This window comes from Euprymna scolopes, chromosome 12, assembly GCF_053919585.1.
Source record: "Euprymna scolopes isolate OS-2025 chromosome 12, ASM5391958v1, whole genome shotgun sequence".
In the NCBI taxonomy this organism is placed as follows: Eukaryota; Metazoa; Mollusca; class Cephalopoda; order Sepiida; family Sepiolidae; genus Euprymna; species Euprymna scolopes.
The window spans coordinates 153,244,846-153,267,340 of NC_136493.1; the positions used below are offsets into that span (position 1 = coordinate 153,244,846).

Consider the following 22,495-nt stretch of genomic DNA (forward strand, 5'->3'; position numbering starts at 1 on the left):
TATTGTACAAAATGTACTATTATATTGTTATTGTACAAAATGTATCATGTTATTGTTATTGTACAAAATGTATTATGTTATTGTTATTGTACAAAATGTACTATTATATTGTTATTGTACAAAATGTATTATGTTATTGATATTGTACAAAATGTACTATGATATTGCTATTGTACAAAATGTATTATGTTATTGTTATTGTACAAAATGTACTATGATATTGTTATTGTACAAAATGTATTATGTTATTGATATTGTACGAAATGTATTATGTTATTGTACAAAATGTATCATGTTATTGTTATTGTACAAAATATATTATGTAATTGTTATTGTACAAAATGTATTATGTTATTGATATTGTACGAAATGTATTATGTTATTGTTATTGTACGAAATGTATTATGTTATTGTTATTGTACGAAATGTATCATGTTATTGGTATTTTAAAATGTATTATGTTATTGTTATTGTACAAAATGTATCATGTTATTGTTATAGTACGAAATGTATTGTTTTATTGTTATTGTACAAAATATATCATATTATTGTTATTGTACAAAATATATTATATTATTGTTATTGTACAAAATGATATTTGAATTATTTTATAAATAATGGAAAATAATCGACGATTGATATGTAAAATAAAATAACGGAATAAGAATAGAATAATTAACAAACCTTTTCTAGTTTAGAATGAGTTTTTTTTTATGATAATGCTACTATTTAGAAAACTCTTTTTAACAAGAAAATGGCGGCCGGGATGGTGCTTTTGTTGATTATGCTGTGTGTTTCCTGTAGCAAAGAATGTCCATATGTTTTATTCTGATTATAAAGATTTGCTCGGTTATTAAAGCTGATTAGCTTTAATGTAAAAAGAAAAACATCAGATGATGATGATGATGATGATATTATTTTTATTATTATTATTATTATTATTATTACCACTTCTACTTCTACTACTACTACTACTACTACTACTACTACTGCTATGATGACGATGACGATGACGATGATGATGACGATGATGATGATGATGATGATGATGATGATGATGATGATGATGATGATGATGATGATGATGATGAAATTATAGATTAACACCCTAAATTAGTCATTTCCTCAAAATGGGATTCTACTTTTTTTGGGCTGACTACGTTTAAGCAACTTGAAAATTTGGATCGAATAAAAGCAGTTATTTTAGAATTTTGAGTGGGCGCGGGTATTTCTTATATGAATTTAACACAATAAAATAATTAAAACGATTCTGAAATAATCATATTTCAGAATCGTTCTAATTATTTTATGGATGTTCACTACATTTTTGTACCATTAACCCTAAGTCCGGTCGCAAAGTAATTCCTTAAAAAGTAACCCTTACAGTAGACTTCATCTCCTAGAGAAAAATAGTTTTGTTGTTCGCTTTAAAACGCTAGCATGTCTCGAAACCCGCACTCTAAATTCTTAAATAAATCCTTTGTATATTTATTTTTTATATAACTCTCAATAAATGTCAGTTAATTTTTTTTTTTTTTTTTTTTTTTTTTGACGAAACTGTTCTTATCTTATTTCTAATAATTTTCCGGTGCGTTATAAATACGTACGACATTCTTATGAAAAAAATTTATGCTTGTATTTCCGTTTTTTTTTTTTTTTTTTTTTTTTTTGTGTGTGTGTGTGTTTTTTAGTGTTTTTTTTTTTTTTGTTTTGTTTTTCATCAATTCACAATTTTGTTGGTAAAGAAGGTGTTATTATAGCTAATTTGCCCAAAAAGAAAAATGTGATTTCCCATTTTTAAGCAATTACATATATACAGCATGAAACACTTTGTGGTAAAAACAAAACAACAAAAATCACTTTTCCATGTAAATTTAATGTAAAATCGTCATCTCTTTTGACTCAGACAGCGTTATAAAGACATGTAACCTGCTTTATTTTGTTTAAATCTTAGCCATATTAATGTTCCTGATTAACCTTTAGTAGAAAATATGTTTTCGTGCAAGTCTATAAATGGTCCACAAGTAATCTTTTTTACTATAAAAATCTGAAAAAAAAATCTGTATAATGTACGTACTTGTCACTGCATGAAAATGTCATATTCCAAAAATCACGTAAATCGATTAAGTAGTTTTTTTTTATTTAAGAAAGTCAAATATTATGAGACATGTTATCGAAGAAAAACTTCCCACCATCTTGTTTTTGAATGATACACTGCTAGCGACACCTGTTGGGAATATAAGATCGGCAAAGGGGCAGACACTCGACTTTCCACACTATAGAAAAAAAAACTTGGAAAATTAAGACATTTATAAGTTTTTGAAGGTGTGAAAACGAAAATAACGTTTAAAATTCCAGCAAACGAGTAGTTTCCAAGATACGAGAAATATTAGTTTAAAGAAAGTGGGGTATAACTTTTCTATAATAATTTAACGCATAATGATCACCCACTTTATGGCCACCACTAGTGTAAAACTTGAATTTACGCTGCTGAAATACACATTTGCCGAATTTTTGTTGGAGGAGCATCAACGTGTGGGTGCTCAATTTACATAAAATTCTTCATATCTTGGAAACTACTTTTTTGCTGGAATTTTAAACGTTATTTTCGTTTTTAACATCCTCAAAAACTTATAAATGTCTTAATTTTCCAAGTTTTCTTTTTTCTATAGTGTGGAAAGTCGAGTGTCTGCCCCCTTGCCGATCTTATATTCCCAACAGGTGTCGCTAGCAGTGTATCATTCAAAAACAAGATGGTGGGAAGTTTTTCTTCGATAAAATGTCTCATAATATTTGATTTTCTTAAATAAAAAAAATCTACTTCATCGATTTACGTAAATTTTGGAATATGACATTTTCATGCAGTGACAAGTACGTACATTATACAGATTTTTTTTCAGATTTTTATAGTAAAAAAGATTACTTGTGGACCATTTATAGACTTGCACCTATGTTTTTGTTAAAAGTCATAAAAGATTCGTCTAGTCTTTACTACTTACCATAAGACCTGGTGATAATACGAAAAATAAAGCGATTAATTATGATTATATAATTTTACCGTTCGGACTTGGGGTTAGCAGTAAAAAAATTAGTTGTTAATTGCCCTAAAAGTTAGAATGTCTTAAAATGGGAATATTTTACGTAAAATTTATATGCACAATCAACTCACTCTAAATTCTAAAAATATTTTTTAGCTTATTGACAAAAATCCACTAACGTGTAAAATTTCATTTTTTTTAAGAAGGAAGTTTACTTTTAAATGTAAATATAGTTTGTTTTTTCATTTGACAAACTTTTAAATGTTTTATCCAATATTTTGAGAAATTCTTCGGAGATTTTCAACCATATTTTTAACTGGGGTCAACGCGTTCATCCGACACTGACAAGCTCAGAATGTCGCAAAATAAATAAATAAATAAATAAATAAATAAATAAAAGGCAACTTGTTATGCGGTTTAAATCGTTTAATGTGAAGTGTGAAGTGTGTGAAAGACGTCATATAGACGTTTAGCAAGTAGGTGTGAAAATAAATGTGATTAAATGAACTTTATAACGTTTAGTTGCTTACAATAGTTCAGCAATAAAAATAAATTATGCACGGGAGACATTTCACTAGGGTGCATCTCTTCTAGGGGATTAAACATGACCCCAGATATCAACCTTGAAATTTCTACATCCTGGCGCGGTATATACACTGACCGGACTCATCTTAACTTTGATGATGTGGCAAGCACCGGTGTGTTAACGTGATCATGCCATGAAACGTAAGGGTCATTACTCATTGACTCATTGTCTGCTCTGTCTTGTAACAGTCATTGCACCGGCTAAGATTAGCAGTTGAATTAAAAAGTGTGGTTGGTTCAACACGAAGCTTCCACCGCTATAAATAAATCACCTGTGTGGATTTCCAGAACAACTTAATTGTTGTGGCGGACCTTATACGCCGAAATCATTGCGAGTATCCATCACATGGATATATATATATATATATATATATATATATATATATATATATATATATATATATATATATATATATATATATATATATATATATGTATGTATGTATGTATGTGCAATTTTTTTGAAAAGTGTGAAAGATAGGTATAGGTAGAGATAAATAGGTAGCTAGAGAGAGAGCGAGAGAGAGAGAGAGAGAGAGAGAGAGAGAGAGAGAGAGAGAGAGAGAGAGAGATGTAAATATAAATAAGCTTAATCCTCTTTAGAATAATTAGTTTGTATTGAGTGAATTAAATGCCAACAACCAACGCAGATAGCGGAACATTTTAGATAGTATAACTTGAGAGAGGGGGGTAGAAAGAGGGAGAGAGAAAGAGGGAGAGGGAGGGAAGAGTTCTGACAGGAGTAACACAACTGATAAACTCATTTATTAATGAAACGATTTTTTTTTTTTCACATTCGATAAGAATAATAAAATAAATAATAAAACAAAATTACAATCTTTTATTTATCTATGTAGTAGTTTTAGTTTTGTAAGCTCTTCAACCACAGACAGTGGGTCTTTTTTTATGAAGCAACCGGCAGGAGACGAACTTATTTACGATATGGAATGCTAAAAATAAATACAATAGAAAAGAGTAATTGTGTTTTTCGCAATATTAAATGTTATCTCGGTAGCGATAACGTTAATAAAAAAAACGCTTTGCGATGATGAACACGGCCTGATTTTAACGTCTTCGGCCTTCGGGACGAGATCAAAGTGTAGTATCTGTATCTGTTCTTCAGATGCTGCACTTCCATTTCTTGTTCTCTTTTGGTGGAGGAGAAATCCTTCACGACTGAGACAATTTTTATTTTTGTACCTTTTCTCCACGTTAAAAAACGACCCTGGTGTCTAACTCTGTCCCGTGGGGAGGCATAGTAAATAGGTACTATCAGAGTCGAATATGATTCTATTCGGTGCCAGAAGGGCACCTCCCAGGCATTACCCCCTCCTTCAGAATGGGGTTTATTACCGGTCGCCCGAGGCGCCCTCGTTGTGATATATCCACAGGTCCGACATGGGAAACTTTTTGCAGCAATCCAGAGAGCCCCTTTTTAGGGTGAGGGTGGAGACGCGTTACATCGATTTCTGTGTCAAATTCATTCCCCACTTTTCTGGGTGAAAAGAAACGTAAATATTAATCGAAATAAAACGAAAATCGGGCATATTTTTTTTTTTTACTGTAGACAACAAAACGAAAAAGGTGGTTAAAAAAAACACAAAAAATATATGACAAATAAATGGTATCAAAGGCAGAATAAATTACACTTCTATCTATTTAGCTACATTTTTAATGTTTTAACTTATTTTAAAGCGTTTATTTAGTTTGAAACAACAGTAGTGTCGAGTTTTATTTGACAAAAAGAAAAAATGGCCGACATGAGAGTTGCAACTTTTAAGCTTGGATAATCACACAGAAATCGAAAATTAAACGAAATACTGGTATAAACCAACCCAACCCACTTAGTGTCACTCACTCACTGTCACGGTAACATTTATTGTGTTTTTGTTTAATGAGTTATAAACGCAAAACTTATCAAGTTAGGTAGAAAAATAAATAATCTTGCCTTTGGTAAAATTTATTTATGATATACTTTTTTTTTTTTTTTTCTTTTAACTACTTTCGTTTTGTCTGTCGTAAAAAAAAAATGCCCGAAAAGTCTTCCGCAGGTTTGAAAGGGAAAGGATTTAAGAAATAATAAAAAGCGACGTTCCTCTGTTGGCTTGTAAAACAAGAAAGAAAAAAGAAGACGAAGCGAAAGAAAAAAGAAGACGAAGCGAAAGGAAAAAAAAGACGAAGTGAAAGAAAAAAAGAAAGAAGAAGGCATTAACTGGGATAGGCTGGTGCGCGCGTGTGAGTAAGTCACTCTGACGTCGTTCTCTTCGTTTTTATTATAGTTGTACCAGTTTTTAGTAGTAGCACTTTGGCAAACCCGATTCATTGCGAGTCAGGCCTTGCGGCGTGTCGCTAGTGCTTAAGAGTTTCTCCTCTCAACTTTGAACTCGATTGCTATTAAACCTGACTAGAATAAAATAAACTCAACTCATTCTTATTCGACACACACGCAATTTGAAAAACTATTCGCGCAACAAAAACAAACAATAACAAAAAAAAAAAAACGAACTCTTTCAGGATCTCAATATGATTTTTTTAAACTCGCCGGCTAACCATGGAACTCGGAAATTATTACTCATTCTTTTACCATTTTTACTCCTCGGATTTGTGATTGCCGACGAAAAACCCAAAGGTATGTTACAAGTCTCAATCTATGTTTAAAATTCTTTGCATTTTAATTTTTTAGGAGAGTAAACTTGGCTGGGTGAGATAGGAGAAAGAAAAAAAAAATACCGCATTACACACACACATATATATAGATATAACCTGATGATCAAAAAAAAGTTGTTTCGTAGTTGTGCACTTGTGCAGTTTACGGACTGCGATAGTTTTTAGATAGGATTTTCAAGTTAAATTCAATTTAAATTGTTATGTGAACATACAGAATAGTAAACGGTCATGCAGAGAGTGCCGATCCGTACTGAAATAATAACGTTATTTTAAAAGCCATTCTTAACAGGGGGGGGGTGTTTTGTACTTATTCTGTACTTTAACCTTACAATTGATTAAAAAACAAAAAAACAAAAACTTTAATTAAACGTGGGAATGCGATTTAAAAAATAGCGCGGATCATTCTCTGCATTAGCACCTAGTTGACAAAACACCCTCCTCATGGATTTCTAAATAACATAACATTATTTCAGCACGGTCCGTAAACGGTACAGGTTTTTTTTTTAAAGTTAATTTGTTTTATTACTACCGGTGTAAACAACTTATGTCCCATTTTCTTCCTCATATTTCTGTTTCCTTAAACTGCACGAGGGCTTTATTTTAATTCTTTTAAAATTGAAAAATTGCTTTTTTTTTTTCATCAAAACAATTATTTCTATAACAACTTCAATACCACATTGAAAACAACAAAATTTGTGAGTTCTTTACTAGAATCGAGGCGAGAAATGGTTTTCCTTGATTCAGAAACACAAATGAACCTTAATGATTGACTTTTGCTTGTAAACTTTTTATTCAAAGCAATTTGAATGTCAAAGTCGATAATGTAAACATTGTGTCGGACATTTTTTTTTTTTTCAAAGCATTAGCCTTTGTATAAACGTATAGTAAAAACTCCGTGCTTTGATACGATAGGGGCGCGTTTTAAAATTCCTGATTTACTTTGATTTTTAGGGGCACTAATGAACCATAATACTTGACTTTTGCCTTTCAGCTTAAATTCGAGCTAAAATTTTATTTTCTACTCGTAAGATTAATTTTGGAAATTGTTACAATCGTAAACAAACCCAAGTTATACATTTTTTTTAATGTCCAACTGTTTACTCGCGTGACACTCTGCTTCGAAAGTAATGTTGAAGCCTTTAAACTGCCAAAACATTTTTGGCTTGAATTTAAGTGAAAGGCGAACATCAAATACTAGCATTCTAAAAAAAAAGTTTTCTACTAGTAATAATGCGCCCCTATCGTATCAAAGAATCTTCCCGAATACTATAACCACGTGGTTTGTATTTCATTTAGTTATTAAAAATAATACACTTTCAAATACATATAGTAAAACCTGATGTCGAAGTACGACACACGTGTTTAGGTAAAAGCGCCGCTTCCACTTCAGTAGACTTGTTTTTAAGGCGAATATGAATTTAATATTGGCAAAAACTTCGTAATCTTACAATTACGGGTTCCACTTCACTTCACTTCCGTTTGCTTGTTCGCTTCGCTTTGGTACTTGTGCAGTTTAATCAAGACATTAAAAAAATGAAAATATCGAAGGAAAAAAGTTATATTGTACGTACCCCTTCCCTATCTTAAATACTAACTTTTCTTAAAAATCGAAACATGGTTACCTTTCCATCGGTATCATAAATTGTTTTTTCGCTGTAAAAAAAATAAAATAAATAAAAACCCTACTATATCAGATTAGGTGATTTTTTTTTTTTTTTTTTTTTTTCGGAGAACTTCATTCCATAACGGTACGGATAATATAACTTTTTTTCGGTATTTTCATTTTTTAATGTCGTGATTAAACTAATTTGGTAAATATGAAGAATTACTCCACCCTCGAAAATTTCTTTAAAATTACCACCCATTTATGTTTTCGGGGTCGCTGAAAACGAAAATAATGTTTAAAATTACGGCAAACGAGTAGTTTCCAAGATACGCAGAAATGTTAGGTTTAAAAAAAGTGGGGGATCACTTTTCTATAATAATTTAACGTAAAATGAGCACCCACTTTGTGGCCACGATTTTTTCATTGGGAGGGGGGGGGGGCTTTCTTTCCACCCTTGGAAAATCCTTTAAAATTACCACTAACGTTTAAAATCCCAAGAAACAAATAGTTTCCCAGATATGAAGTAATGCCCTCACTTTATGATCACTTTTTTGCGAGGTGGGGGGGGGTTGCTGGTTTGTTTTTCGTTCCTTTTTTGGAGGGGGATATTCAATTATAGAACTTGTATAGTTTTTTTTTAACAGGTGCTGACTGATGCACTGATGCAGTTTAATTAACCGTTTTGGGCAGAACGGTTTAATATTTTACAAAACTTCTGTTTACATTTGGTGGGAGGCAGGCGGTGAAGTAATTTAGTAAATTAAACTGCATAAACACATAAGTGCAATGTTATCAAAGGCAAGGTAAGTTACTTTTCTACCTAACTGGATAAGTTTTTAGTGTTTTTATTTCCTGTAAAATGTTTATTCGGTTCGAAAACCATAGTGTTTATCGTAACCTATTAAACATAAATTAATTATTTACTTTTTAATAGACATTTCAAAATGGGGGGGCGTGAAAATGGGGGGGGGCGTGAAAATGGGGGGGCGTGAATTTAAAAAAAACGTTTGTCTAAAATATTATATTCGGTTTATTGGAAAGAACATAAAATTTCACATTGACCCTGAAAATATCGTAAAAATAGAATCAATAGAAAAATTTTGATAGATTTTTAAAATTTAAAAATATTGAGTTTAAAAATTGAAAAATATTGAGTTCGGAAAATTCATTACTGTTTTAAAAAAAAATAAAAATATTTTTATTACTTTTAAAACAACTGTAATAGTTTATTTTGGAAGTATAATCCATAAAGAAAATAAATAACCCACTTTTAACAGAGAAATTACGAGATTTTTATATTGTATTCGCAGTTTCGTGTTAGGGGTGTCAAAAATTCCTACAAAAATTCTGATACTGCTATAAAGTTTATCGATATATTTGAAAAAGATAAATGACGGCGTTAAGTTTGGGACAATGAGTTCAAACTAAAAAATTATACAAAATATTTTTAGAAACTCACTCCATATGTTGCCATGATATAGGCTGACATGAGTGAGTTTCTAACAGTATTTTAAAAATTTTTTAGTTTTAACTCATTTTCCCAAATTTAACGTATTTAACAGATATGTTGCCGCCATTTGCCTTTTTTCGAAATAAAAACACTAAAAACTTATCCAGTTAGGTAGAAAAGTAACTTATTTTGCCTTAATAACATTTATTTTGACAACTTTTTCGTATTCCCTTGTGTATAGTAATACAACCCCAGTCAGTTGATACATGTGTGCGATGAACATTTCAATCATTCAACAACTAGTAGTAATGTATAAGCCACTTTTTCGAAAGAAAAAGTAAACGTAGACCCCCCCCCCAAAAAAAAAAAAAAAACGTAGATGCCCAAGAGATCGTCTTACCAGGCTTTACTTTCTCCTTTCGGAGAAACTGAATAGGCTTATATCCTGTCGCGTCCATGACGATGGATCAGAAAGTTATTTTTATACTCGACTTTTTTTGTAGGGAGCTGGAGCTGGACTTGCCACTTTAAACCTGACTTTGGGTCACATCACGCATTAACGGAGAAACCAATGAATATTAGGTCAGTTCCCCTGCCCCTCTCTTAAAACGGAGGCACTTTGGATGATTGCCCATTTTAGGATTGAACAGATACAGCACTTGGCACTTTTTTTTTTTTTTTAATTCAATTTTCACCCCAAACAAGACACAGTGCCACTTTGAAGTAGGGAGATACTATCGGGTACATAAGTTGCAGGGGCATTATGAAGGGAGATGAGTAGCAAGATGTTTGTTCACATTACACTTAAAATTATGCATGTCAGTACAGTGTGGAAAGCAGAATCCCGGAAGAGTTCCAAAGTCTAGCAGATCTGGTGAAGAAACTGTTGGAGTAGAAGGCTTTCTTACACCTAGGGATCTCTATTGTGAAGGGGTGGGATTTAGCTGCTTGTGTTTGTCGGGAGTACAAGTGCTTACTTTTGCAGTTTACGAGCTGTGCTTTTTCAAGTTCAATTTTTACGGTATTTTTATTTTTTGGAGATTAAGTGAATAGTTAACAAAGCCTACTCCCGCATGTTAAGAATGGCTTTCTAAATATTTTAGCACGGTCTGTAAACTACTCAAATACCCAGTACTAAGTACTGATTTCCGGCTAGGGTCACAGTGCTGAGTACTTTGATCCTAGCCCGAAATCTATAACTAAGACTTTCAAGCCACCTCCCTTTTTCTGGGAGAGGGGGGAGTATTTCTCCACATTAAAAACCGACTTTGTATCCTACTTTGATTTTCGGGGTGGGGGAAACTAAAAATAGGGGACTTCCCAGTAACATAAACTGTCAGAGAGAACATTTCAGCTTGTATTATTATACACAGGAGGTACGAAAAAGTTGTCAAAAAATATATATAACAAATAAATGTTATCAAAGACAAGATAAGTTAGTTTTCTACCCAACTGGATAATTTTTTAAATGTTTTTATTTAATGGAAAATATTTAATCGGTTCGAAACTCGAGTAATATTGAGTGCTACCGGAGAACAAGAAAAAATGGCCACGGTGTCTCTGCATCTTCGAAGACTCGATAATCACTTCAAAATAAGAAATAAAATAATGGTAGAAACGCACCCAAAAATGTCACGGTAAACATTTATTGGGTGGGTTTCTACCACCATTTTGTTTTTATTTTGAAGTGATTATCGAGTCTTCAAAGGCATTGCGGCTATCTTTTCTTGTTACTGACTTAATATAACTGTTGCTACTGTTGTTGCAATGTTGCAAATTACGAATCGGATTTCTCTTAAATGTTTGATATAACTCAACCAACAACGATGGGTATTTGTGCATATGTTACCACGTTGAAATGACGTTATTATTTAGGAAGCCGTTCTTAACTTTTGTATGGTGTTTTGTAACTATTCTATACTTTCACCTAACAATTTAATATCGTAAAAATTTAATTTAATTTGAACATACTATTTAAAAAAAACAACAAAACAATTTGAACGTGTTTCCGAGCGTTTTTAACGGCGCTTCCGCCGCTTGGCACATTCCGATGTCGATGTTGGGTACCGATCGAACCCAAGCAGACACTTCCGAGAAATCCGGTTCGTAATATGCACAATTACTGACTTCCGGTTCGTATAATGCACTAGCACCCGACTTTGAATTTTTTTTTATACGACAGTATCCAGTGTGGTACAAACACCCTTCGATCTCCCCATGTTAAGAACAGTTTTCGGAATAAACACACCCAACCTCGAAAGCCGTTCTTAACATGGAGAGGTTTGTAGTATTTATACTACACTGGGTAGTGTCGTAAAAAATACCCTACTTTGTTTAAAGTAAATAAACGCTTTAAAACGAAAAAAACCTATCCCGGTAGGTAGAAGAGTAATTTATTTCGCCTTTGATAACATTTATTTGTTATCTATTTATTTTTTCACTTTCATTTTGCTTTGGTGGCTTTTGTTAAAAATGGCCTAAATTTTACGCTTTTGTGGGAAAAGTATTTAACTTTCTTTTTGATTTGAAGTGTTTTAATCGAATCATTTTAAAAGATTTACTGGCGAAAATGAAAGTTTAAAAGACCAGGATTTGGAAATCTCGTTTCCGGTAGCAGTTCTTTTAAATTGTGAATTTCAGTTTCAAGTAGACAATTCGTGGAATTTTATCTTCACTTCCGTCTTGAAAATAAAATGTTTCAAGTTTTTCACTTTTTAAATGTCTACGATCGCTCTTATCATTCAATAAAAATTTATTTATTTATTTATTTAATTATTATTATTATTATTATTATTTTTAGATAAATCCAAAAATTCAATACACAAAGTTAAGACGCCGGAAGTGGACTTGGTTTAACTAAATATGGAACTGAAGTCACTAAGCATGAAACGAAATACGAAACCACATGGAAAGACTTCTTGTTTTATCATGAAACAAAAATTTATTTTTTACATTTCTATGAATATTTTTTTTTAATATTTAAAAAAATATTCATATAGAAATATTTAATTTCAAAAACGTAATTTAAACTTTCATAGTTTACATTTTTATAAACATTTCTTTTTAATATATAAAATATATTCCTATGGAAATATTTTAACAATTTATTTTACATTTCTATATATAAAGTTTTCTTTAATATATTTTAATTCTTAGAAAGTGGTTTACAAATTTTATCACATAATTTTGTCATGATGTGTTATAAAATAATGTAGCTAACTTCAATTATGAAACCGAAATTTATTTTTATTGTTTCATGATAGCAGAATAATTTTTTGAAATAAATTATTTCCATGTGGTTTCAAATTTCGTTTCCTGTTTAATGACTTCCGTTCCATATTCTAACTAAACCGAGTCCAACTTCCGGCGTCTTAACTTTGTGCTGAATTTTTGGACCTTACTGATTTTTTTTGTTTTTGCTTTAACTGACGCATAAAATATATTTAAATAAATGAAACTCTTTTAGTTTGCAACTCCTGTGTCAGAAACCGTCAAAAATGCTATCATACTTCAAAATCATGAAAAAAAAATCTCAAAATTATAAAACAAACCCGAAGATTGTGTGCGTGTTAAACCCTATTTAGTTGCCTCTCGATGGGGGCAGTTATGGAAAAAGTTTCAGTGGGTGTGTGTGTGTGTGGGGGGGGGTGCAGCTCCCCTAAAAGTGACACTCTAGATTGGAACTATTTACCTCGGTAAGGTTTCGCTGACCGAAGACTAAGTTCAACATTAGAACAGGTACTACACTTTGCTTCGAGCCAAAAGGCTAAGTGTAGACACTTTATAATTTAAGGTCTCAACTAACACTCAAGGCTTAGAGTTAGTGTTGGGTTTGTATAATCCTCCATCATTTTTAATTTGCTTCCATAAACCAAAGAAAAACATTTCTTGAATGACAATCTCCCTCCCCCAGGCATATTTTTTTAATTTGGGGGGGGGGGGGTCGTTAGAATATTAAAGTTCTGCAGTGGACCTGTATGACAGTGCACACCTCTTAAAAATGCGTGTTTTTACAACTTTTTTTCGTTATAACGAGAAAGTTAACTCCCTGCTTAAAATCAGTCATTTTTCTTTTTTCTGCTAATATGATACTTAAGTCTGTAGGGTATGATAATCGTCGACAAAAAGTTAAAAAAGTTAAAAAAAAAGATTAAAAAAAAAGTTAAAAAAGGTGAAAAACACATGTTTAGGGGGTGGGTACTCTCGTAAAGGTCCGTCAGTTCTGCTTCTATCTCTTGGATTGCAGTGTTCCTCCTTTTTGTTCTTTCAATAAGAGCAAGAACAGTGCAAAGATGTTATAAATATGTGCTTCAATATTGAGTAGAAATGAGTTCAATCCCTGTCGTCGGCACCAACTCTTGGAACTCGTACAGTTAGTGACAAGTCTAGCATTTACCAGTAGGATGAAACCTTAGATGAAAACTTCAATCTGTAGTGGAAATCCATGTTGTCTTCGATGGTCGTACGTCAAAACGATATGATATAAACGAGGGTGTGCCACAAAGGTTGATCCTTGGACCTTTATTATTTCTGATATTCATAAATGATCTCCCTGGTAAAATTGTCCATGAGATGAGTATATTTGCTGATGACCCCACGCTCTAAAGCAGACACGAGGGGAAAACGAACACATATGTAAGGCAATTGCTGGAACCTTGGAAGCTTCTTTCCTTTAACAATTACAAAAAAAAACAAACTTTTCAACCACCTATTGCCATGACAAATAACACCCTACCTGATAATACCTCTTCCTTCAAACTCCTCGGCTTAACATAAACGGGCAGTAGGAATTGGAACAAATATATTGAAGACATTGCCAAGATTGCTGCAAAAAGGTGCGCTCCCTCTATCGTGTTACAAAATTAGTCACACATAATAATCTCCATAAAGCCACCATTCACTCCTGCAGTGAATACCGTTGCAGTATCTACGTTGATTCATTCATTACTAGTTTCTCCCTCTTAGACATGGTTTGAAAAAGTTTCCAACCTAATACGTTCTGCACTATCAACCAACCTTCAACCTCTGTCTCATCGCCGCTATGCTGCTTCCCTGTGCCTGTTTTACAAGTACTATAATGAAATGTAATCTGATGAACTCGTAGTGCTTGTGCCCCCTCGACATGAACATACCCCCCGACTACCAGCAAAATCTCACCCTTTAATTATAGATATCCCTACAGGCCAGAAAATCTACTTTAATAACTTCTTCCTTCAGACTGCTAGACTTTGGAATTCCCTCCTTGGACTTGACTGTACTAACATAGAAATTTATATGTAATGTAAAAATTAATTGTTAATCCCAGTTAATTAATTAGTTAATTAAATGTTAATCCCAGTAGAACAGACTTCTCACTTCTCAACTCCTAGCCTGTGGAATGACTTCCTTCCTTTTTTCTCCGTTTATACCAATATGCAAAAATTTAAATGTAATGTGAACAAACATCTCGTTGCACAACTATGCCTCTCAAAATCTACCTGTAATTCGCAGTAGCCTTTACGCCAAAACATATGCGCGCTTGTGCGTACAACAATGGCGACCACTTATATCAAAGAATTACATTACTTAATATCCGGAAAACTACTTATTTATAGAGATTAAAATGCGATATTTGTTTTCAGCATATCCGAAAACTTATAAAAGTCGTCATTTTAAAGGAAAATATTAAGGTGGAAACCAAGTAAAAATTTATCCAGGTTGAACATTAAAACATATCTTGCATACTTTTGTGGGGTCCTTATACTCATGCATGATATCGATTTCACGCTATTTATGATAGTCATAGTTCGAAAAACTCTCGCGAATTTATCCTTCCGCCTCCTTGTCCCCCTCCCCTCCTTTTTTCACTCTAAAATTGCTACGCCGCACATCTTTGGGATTAATCAACTCCGGCAATTCGCTATTATGTTTAATCGGCTTAAATCTGAGAATACAACCTAAATATTTCAGAAATATTTATGGAAATACGTTATTTTTGTAAAAGTTACCTTATGACAATTTGAAATTAGAACTAATGTGTGTAAATAAACTTTAATTTAATTCGAATTCCCATTAAATGTCCCGCACGCGTATAAAAAGGTGGGATCCTATAAATCCAAACTTATGGGAATATTTTAGTTATGTATATGATCATGTCTGTCTGTATGGAGAAACACTCTACCAAACCCATTGGTCAATTTTTGTTTACAGACTGAAAACTTAATATATAGAGGATTCGAACCCATGGAACAAATTCCATTTGGTTTTTGGCCGGTAAAAATAGCTGCGAAGGGGTTAAAATTGAAAAATTAGAATTTGGCAGATGTAAGTCGACCAAACGTGTATCTTCTACGCATATGCAAATATATTTTTATACGTTTAACAGTTTTGTTTTTTTCATAGTTTTGATAGTCAGATGGGCTTAGATAGTAACAGATAACGTTAGAAAGTTAAATGTAGATTCGATTAATGCATCCAAGTTATTTTTTTTTTACTTTTTAAATCACTAGTAGAGATCGGGTAAAATATCAAAACCAATAAATTTGTTCTACCGAGTGTCCAAAAAGTCACTGAAGGGTTTCGAACTTAAATAGATTCTTTATTTTTTATGACATCTTTCTGTAATTTGAACACAATCTAACTAAGACATGAGGAAATTTTTATTAAATGCAAAATTCAAACAATCTTTTATATGTTGCCTATTTTCAGCTTCGCATATTTGTGCTTTTTCCAAAACATTATTCATGACCGATTGCAGAATCTGCGGATTGCAATTTAACTCCTTCATTTCGTTCTGCGAGTTGCCAGACTTCGAAACGTCAAGCCCCAAACCCTGCAAGAATTAAAGGAAAACACCAGGAACGAAATAAGGAAGTTAAATCGCAATCCAGAGATTCTGCAATCTGTCATGAATGTTTTGGAACGAGCACAAATATGCGAAGCTGAAAATGGTCAACATTTTTTCATGAACAAATATTTTTTGGAAATTTTGCAAAACATTTCCCAATATTTTAGCAACAAATTGTGTTAAAATTACAAATGTCATCAAAAGTAAATCTACTTAAGTTCAAAACCCTTCAGTAACTTTTTGGACACCTTGTATAATAATAAATGTGAAATCTGCTTAAATTGAAATGATATCTAAGTGTATTTTACGACCGAGCAACGCCGGACGATCTGCTAGTATATATAAACTAGTTACGTTCTAGTACTTTCGGTAATTAGATAAACGATAGATTCAGGTTCAACTCTGGAGTTCTGAGGTTCGAATTTCGCCGATCAATCTTAATTGAAAAATCTGTATATACTACTGCCCATCTAAGGAGGCCATCACAATAATGAATCGAAAATTAATCCGGACTAGCATTAAGGTAAAAATGCTCGTTCGTATAAATAATTGAATTCGTTCAAAAATATCGTAAATGAAATGTATAACATCACGATACATTTCAGTGCTAGCGGTAATTAGCTCGGTTGTAGGTTTTCAGATTTTGAGGTACTAGGTTCGAATCTCGTTAGGTTCAGCCATGCTGATAAGTTGTAGAACGATGAAGCATATGTCCGTTCATAATTAAATCTTATATAGCGCCCTTTATCTTATTTTGAAAAACAAAACATGTGCGACAGCAATGTTTTTTTGTATACGTGGGAAATTCTTATGTGACTTTTACACATTTAAGATATCAAATCGAAATTAATTTCTGACTCTAATGAAAGTATATAAGCAATCATCTAGTATCGGGATTATTTATCTTCTTAAACAAAAACAAAAAAAAAGCTATTTATCTGAAGCGCCACTATTCTACAAAAGAAACCGTTCTGGGTTTGGTTTACGATCAACAGAGGTTCGAAAAGTTGTCAAAAAACAAATATATAACAAATAAATGTTAGCAAAGCCAACATAAGTTACTTTTCTATCTAACTGGATAAGTTTTTAGTGTTTTTATTTAATGTAAAATGTTTATTAGGCTCGAAAAACAAGGGATATTGGGCGCTACCGAAGAACAAGAAAAACTGGCTGGGATGTCTTCTTACAGTCTTTGAAGTTTCGATAATCACTTCAAATAAGGAAATCAAATAAAATGGTGTTGGCAATCCACCTAATGAATGTCACGGTAACATTTATTGGGTTTCAACCATTTTGTTTTATTATTTTGAAGTCTTTGTTGAAACTCCAAAAACATTGTGGCCATTTCCTTTTGTCCTTCGGTAGCGCTCAATATTATTTGTTTTTCAAACCGACTAAACATTTTACATTAAATAAAAACACTAAAAAGTTCCCCAATTAGGTAGAAAAGTAACTTATCTTGCCTTTGATAACATTTTATTTGCTATATATTTGGTCGGTTTCTTGTTTTTTGACAACTTTTTCGTACCTATGTGGATTGTAATACAAAATCACCGTTCTTGTTTAATAAAAATCTCCCGAAAATCTATATCTATTTATATATCTATAAAAGTGAAAGTGTCTGTCTGTGTCTACATTTCCCTACGCAATAACTCTGTCAAGTTTAAGTCTACAGACTCGAAATTTGATATACATTTGATATTTGAGCCCAAAACAATAAATTTTAAGGGGTCATAATAGGGGTCAAGTTAAAAAAAAATTGAACACTTTTTTGCTCAATATACATCTCCAAATACCCGGTCAACGCCGGGCACCCATGCTAGTATGTATATAAAAGTGAACGTGTCTGTGTACATTTTCCACGGCAATAACTTTGTTAATTTTCAGTCTACAGACGCGAAATTTGATAGACTTGGAAAATCTTTGTAATCCGTTTTCGGCCAGAAATTTGGCTGTTCGGGGTCAAAGTTCAACGATTTGACCTTTGAGAACTCTACCAAACTCCTTCGACAATTTTGGGTTTAAACACTTGAAATTTTAGATATAAGCTCCTCGTACATGGATCAAACTTAATCACTTGATTTGAGCCCAAAATAATAAATGTTAAGGGGTCATAATAGGGGCAAAAGTTTTTTTTTTTTAATTGACCTCTGCGGTCTCTACCAAATTACTCAGACAATTTGAAATTTTACATAAAGGGTATTCAGTGATAGGGTAAGCTTTTTAATCGGTTTGGGTCGAAAAATTTTCAGTTGCCAATATATAAATGTATATATGTACGTATATATTTTTGCATGTCTGCCTAAAACTGTCGACATAGGCGACAGATTTTACTAAGATCAGTATCGTTTTGAAGTTCGACCTTTCAGAACGAAAAATTTGCTAAAAACATTAATATCTTCACTTTCAACTGAGCACTTTTCTATATGGGGGGGGTCGTTTTTTTTGTTTGTTTTTTTTTTTCGCCGATATTTTCGAAAGTCATCCTCTCCTTTCGATTGTCTAGCCTTAATTAAAATCTACGTCACTTCCAGTTTGTCGGTGATCGTAACAGCAAAGACGTCAGGGGTCCCCCCCCCGTCCTTTTCCTCCTTCGCGGTACGGGTTCGATCCTGCCTTCCTACTACAACCTTTTTTTTTTTTTTTTGCTCAATGTACACATCCAAACACCCGGGCAACGCCGGGCTGAAATGATTGTATGTTAATAAGACTAGATTTGGTCGTATTTGTGTTTCCTTATTGTCATTGATTGACAACGGATATTAACATTAACGATGTTTGGGGGGGGGGATGTTAACAAATGTAGAAACATAAAAAGATTTGTCGGCTTATTTGATTTCTTAAAGTACCGGATCAATGGTTAATATACGTGAGGATGAGGTATATTTTTACAACAGTCTAGATATTTATATTCTAATGCTAAAAGGCGGGAAATGGCATTAAAAATGACCTGTGAGATTAAGGATCAATTTTTACATCTTCTTTACAATTAAAAGGCTTTAAAAATCAATGTGTATTTATTTCCCACTTAAAAAGGGATAATCAGGATTAACCTCATCACCACCACCAATGTTGAGTGACACGTGGGAACTTTTTCTTGGTGGGGGTCAGTGTTTTTTGTTTTTTACTTTCCCTGTATTAAGTTTTCGCATTTCATCCACGTAAGTGCTCGTTAATTGCCATCTCTATTTGCATAATTTATTATCTAGCTCTACTCACATATTGAGCACTGTTAAAGTAAATTCTAAAAATCGATACATAAAAATATATAAACAAATGTTATATCAACGTACATGTTCTCCAAGACAAATACTTTTCAATACGATTGCCATCTGAGATCTGCTTTCTTCTGGGTCAATTAGTGAGAATTATTGCAGGCTTGTTAAAGTTTTGTAATAACTTCCCAGCTTGGATATGCCTAGTATTAAACCCAACACAATCTTAATGTTGCCCTCCTGGGGGGATATAGATAGATATCATACATTCACAATCTACTGTTGTGGAACCACCGTCGCTCTCACACCAAGTAAACTGCATTTTGTTTTGCCATCGCAAACTCATCTCATTAGTCACCAGCAATTTTATATTATAGATATTGGGTAGAGCACTTTCGTTAAATGATTTTTGCCCGCTGCTTATTTAGGATAATGCGAAGCTCTTTGTAAATAAACAGACAAATGGAGCACTTTAAAGTAACGGTCAAATGTTTATATAAAGCCATTTGAAAATATAATTCACGGGCGTATAATTCCATGGGTAAAATTGTAGAATTGCCAACTACAACTATTAATAGTTGTAGGTTCGATTCCTGGTCGCATTAGTGAGATGTGAGAAAACAAAACCCTTTTAGTTCCAAGTCCTTCGTTAGAAAACTTCCTTGTCTGCGACTCCATTTCTCGGAATAACTGCGTTAATTCGCTGCCCAGAATTTTCGCTAATCCCAATATAATTGTACGGATCATCAGTTATTTATGTTTCGGTATTTGTTTAGGTAATTTAAAAACAAAACATTTTATCGTGGCTCCCCAGCAGTGTTGATCAAACACCTCCTCCCTGAAACGAAAATAAATAAGTCGGTCCCGGGTTTTGCTCAAAAGTAACTTTTTTTTCTTTTTACTATACTATTCATGTCATTATGTTCTCCCTCACACACACACACACACACACATCTGTGTGGGAGAGAGAACAAAATGATTTTGATAGTATATATTGTGTATTGTATACGCAAGTCAGATTTCTAAGCTAAACAGCTCTGAACAACTTTTCGTGTCATATCTCAAATATATTCAGATATTTTCGTAGAATTCTATTCAAGACATTTGCCTGTTGTTCTGACTGGATTTCTTTTGGGAATCAAAGAACGAATTCCTGTCATGTTCATTTGTCAAGTTTCTCTTTCTTTGTAATTAGGCATCGACGTCAAACTTTGCTTGTCGATTGGGACGAGACTGTCATAAGTGACACGCGAGCTCAATGGAATTTTTTTTTTTTTAATCTCATCTTTTCGTGGTGTGTGAATTCGGGCTGAAACCTTAATCTCAGGCATCTTTTATCTTAATATAAATCTGGAGTTGTATATTATTGTCGATTTTTACTTTGAAACCAAAAGTGGACGACGTTTCTGGGACAGGCTACTGATGTGGAAGCATAACAATGATGATGCTTATCTTATTGATGAAGACAAAACGCGACTGTCGAAATCAATCGGAACTTTAGGAAAATAAATAAATTTGAATATTCAAATTAGCTTAAAGATATAAAGCAAGCCTTCAACTCAACTAGGTCCGTGTCAAGTGATTTAAAAAAAAAAATCATTTTCTTTTCTTCGTGATATGAAAATCATTTTATTTTTCGTGATATAAAAATCTCTCAACAGTTGTCCGTTGGATTGTAAAATGGACAGTTTGCAAGCACGCGATTCACGTGACTTTATTATAAGAAATAAGATTACACTTGTTAAAATATCGTCATGAATTTGAATTAAAAAAAAACCTGGTGACATTTATTTAAGTTTTTACTAGTATACTGTTTAATTTTCGATTTTTGAGCGATTATCGAGGGTCCAAATGGTTACTATTTTTTTTTTTTATTCCTTCTTACTCAACAGATTGACACTATTTTTGTTTCAAATAAAAGGTTTTAAATAAATTAAAACAAATGAACTTACCCAGCAAGCCACAGTAATTTATCTTGCCTTTGGTAACATTTATTTTTGTATATTTATTTTCCACCCCTTTTTTATTTTGTTTTCCCAAATTAATACGTACTAAATAAACTAAAGTAAATCAATTCTTTATTGGTTTCCGCATCTTAATCCTAGTTTTCATTTTGTGTATGTGTGTTTCAGCTGTTTTTGTAACTTGTTTCCGAATTTTATATTGCTCGCCATTTGACCCAGTCTATACAGGCACCTTAATATTCATAAGATATTCGAAAGCTAGCAAATAGACGCCTACTATAAAAGCTTCACACCGTCGCATTGTCGGCCTTCTGGTATTTTCTGGATAGTAACCGATCGACAATTGTAACACATGTCAGACGACGACGATAAAGAAAGTCCCACCCCACCCCTTAGGTGACGAGTTCTCTCCCCCTCCCTACGACTATTTAGCCACGCGTCCCTCTTTTCAACGCCTGCCCTTTATAGTCGACACCTTCTTGTAACTTTAAGTGTCCTTGCCCAGTTGACCGTTACAAACGCGCTAACAAAAAAACAAATCCTTCCCAACAAATAACACACTTAATAAATCCATTTTTATTGTTTGTATAGTCACTGCTTCCTCCTTCCTTAATTCATGCCTCATCCTTTTCGCTTGTTTACAAGAAAAAAGGCCAGCTGTTATCGATCGCGTTCATTTATTTTTTTATTCACAACTAGCTGACCCGACCCGGCGTTGCCAGGTTGTCCTTTGACTTTCAATTTTGTTTCACCCATTGACCTCTTCCCCGCCAAATAGCTTATTTGTAAATGGCATTCAGTTTGCGAATAAATAATTCAAATTGTAGTGTTTGTTCTGACCACAATACGGAGTGTGGATGACCGGTGGCCATCCCCTGTCTGCCTTACTCTTAACAAAACCCATTCTAGCATACAATCATCATTTATCCATCACTTTCAATTCTACAGTCACCAAAATACCACATTTACTCTACAAACTACTCTTCTTAAAATATCCTCAATGGTTTTAATTTCATTCAGAATTATTTTTGGTCCCCGCCCCCGACAAAGGAGAGTGGGTCTGTAAATTCATCCTTGTCCGTTCGTCTGTCCGCACTTTTCTCAATAACTTCGCCTTGGAATTTTTTGAAATTTGGTACAAACA

The 22,495-nt window shown here is 33.1% G+C and overlaps 1 protein-coding gene across 1 annotated transcript in view; it reads left to right on the plus strand.

Annotated features, from left to right (window-relative positions):
- The first annotated feature begins 5,800 nt into the window (after positions 1 to 5,800).
- The window catches only part of LOC145291565 (integrin beta pat-3-like), a 219,688-nt gene continuing 202,993 nt past the window's right edge, over positions 5,801 to 22,495 (plus strand). Inside the window, exon 1 of the mRNA XM_080137631.1 lies at positions 5,801 to 6,252. Within this exon, the coding sequence (XP_079993757.1) occupies positions 6,147 to 6,252 (106 nt within the window). The 5' untranslated portion in view covers positions 5,801 to 6,146. The remainder of the gene's footprint in view (positions 6,253 to 22,495) is intronic.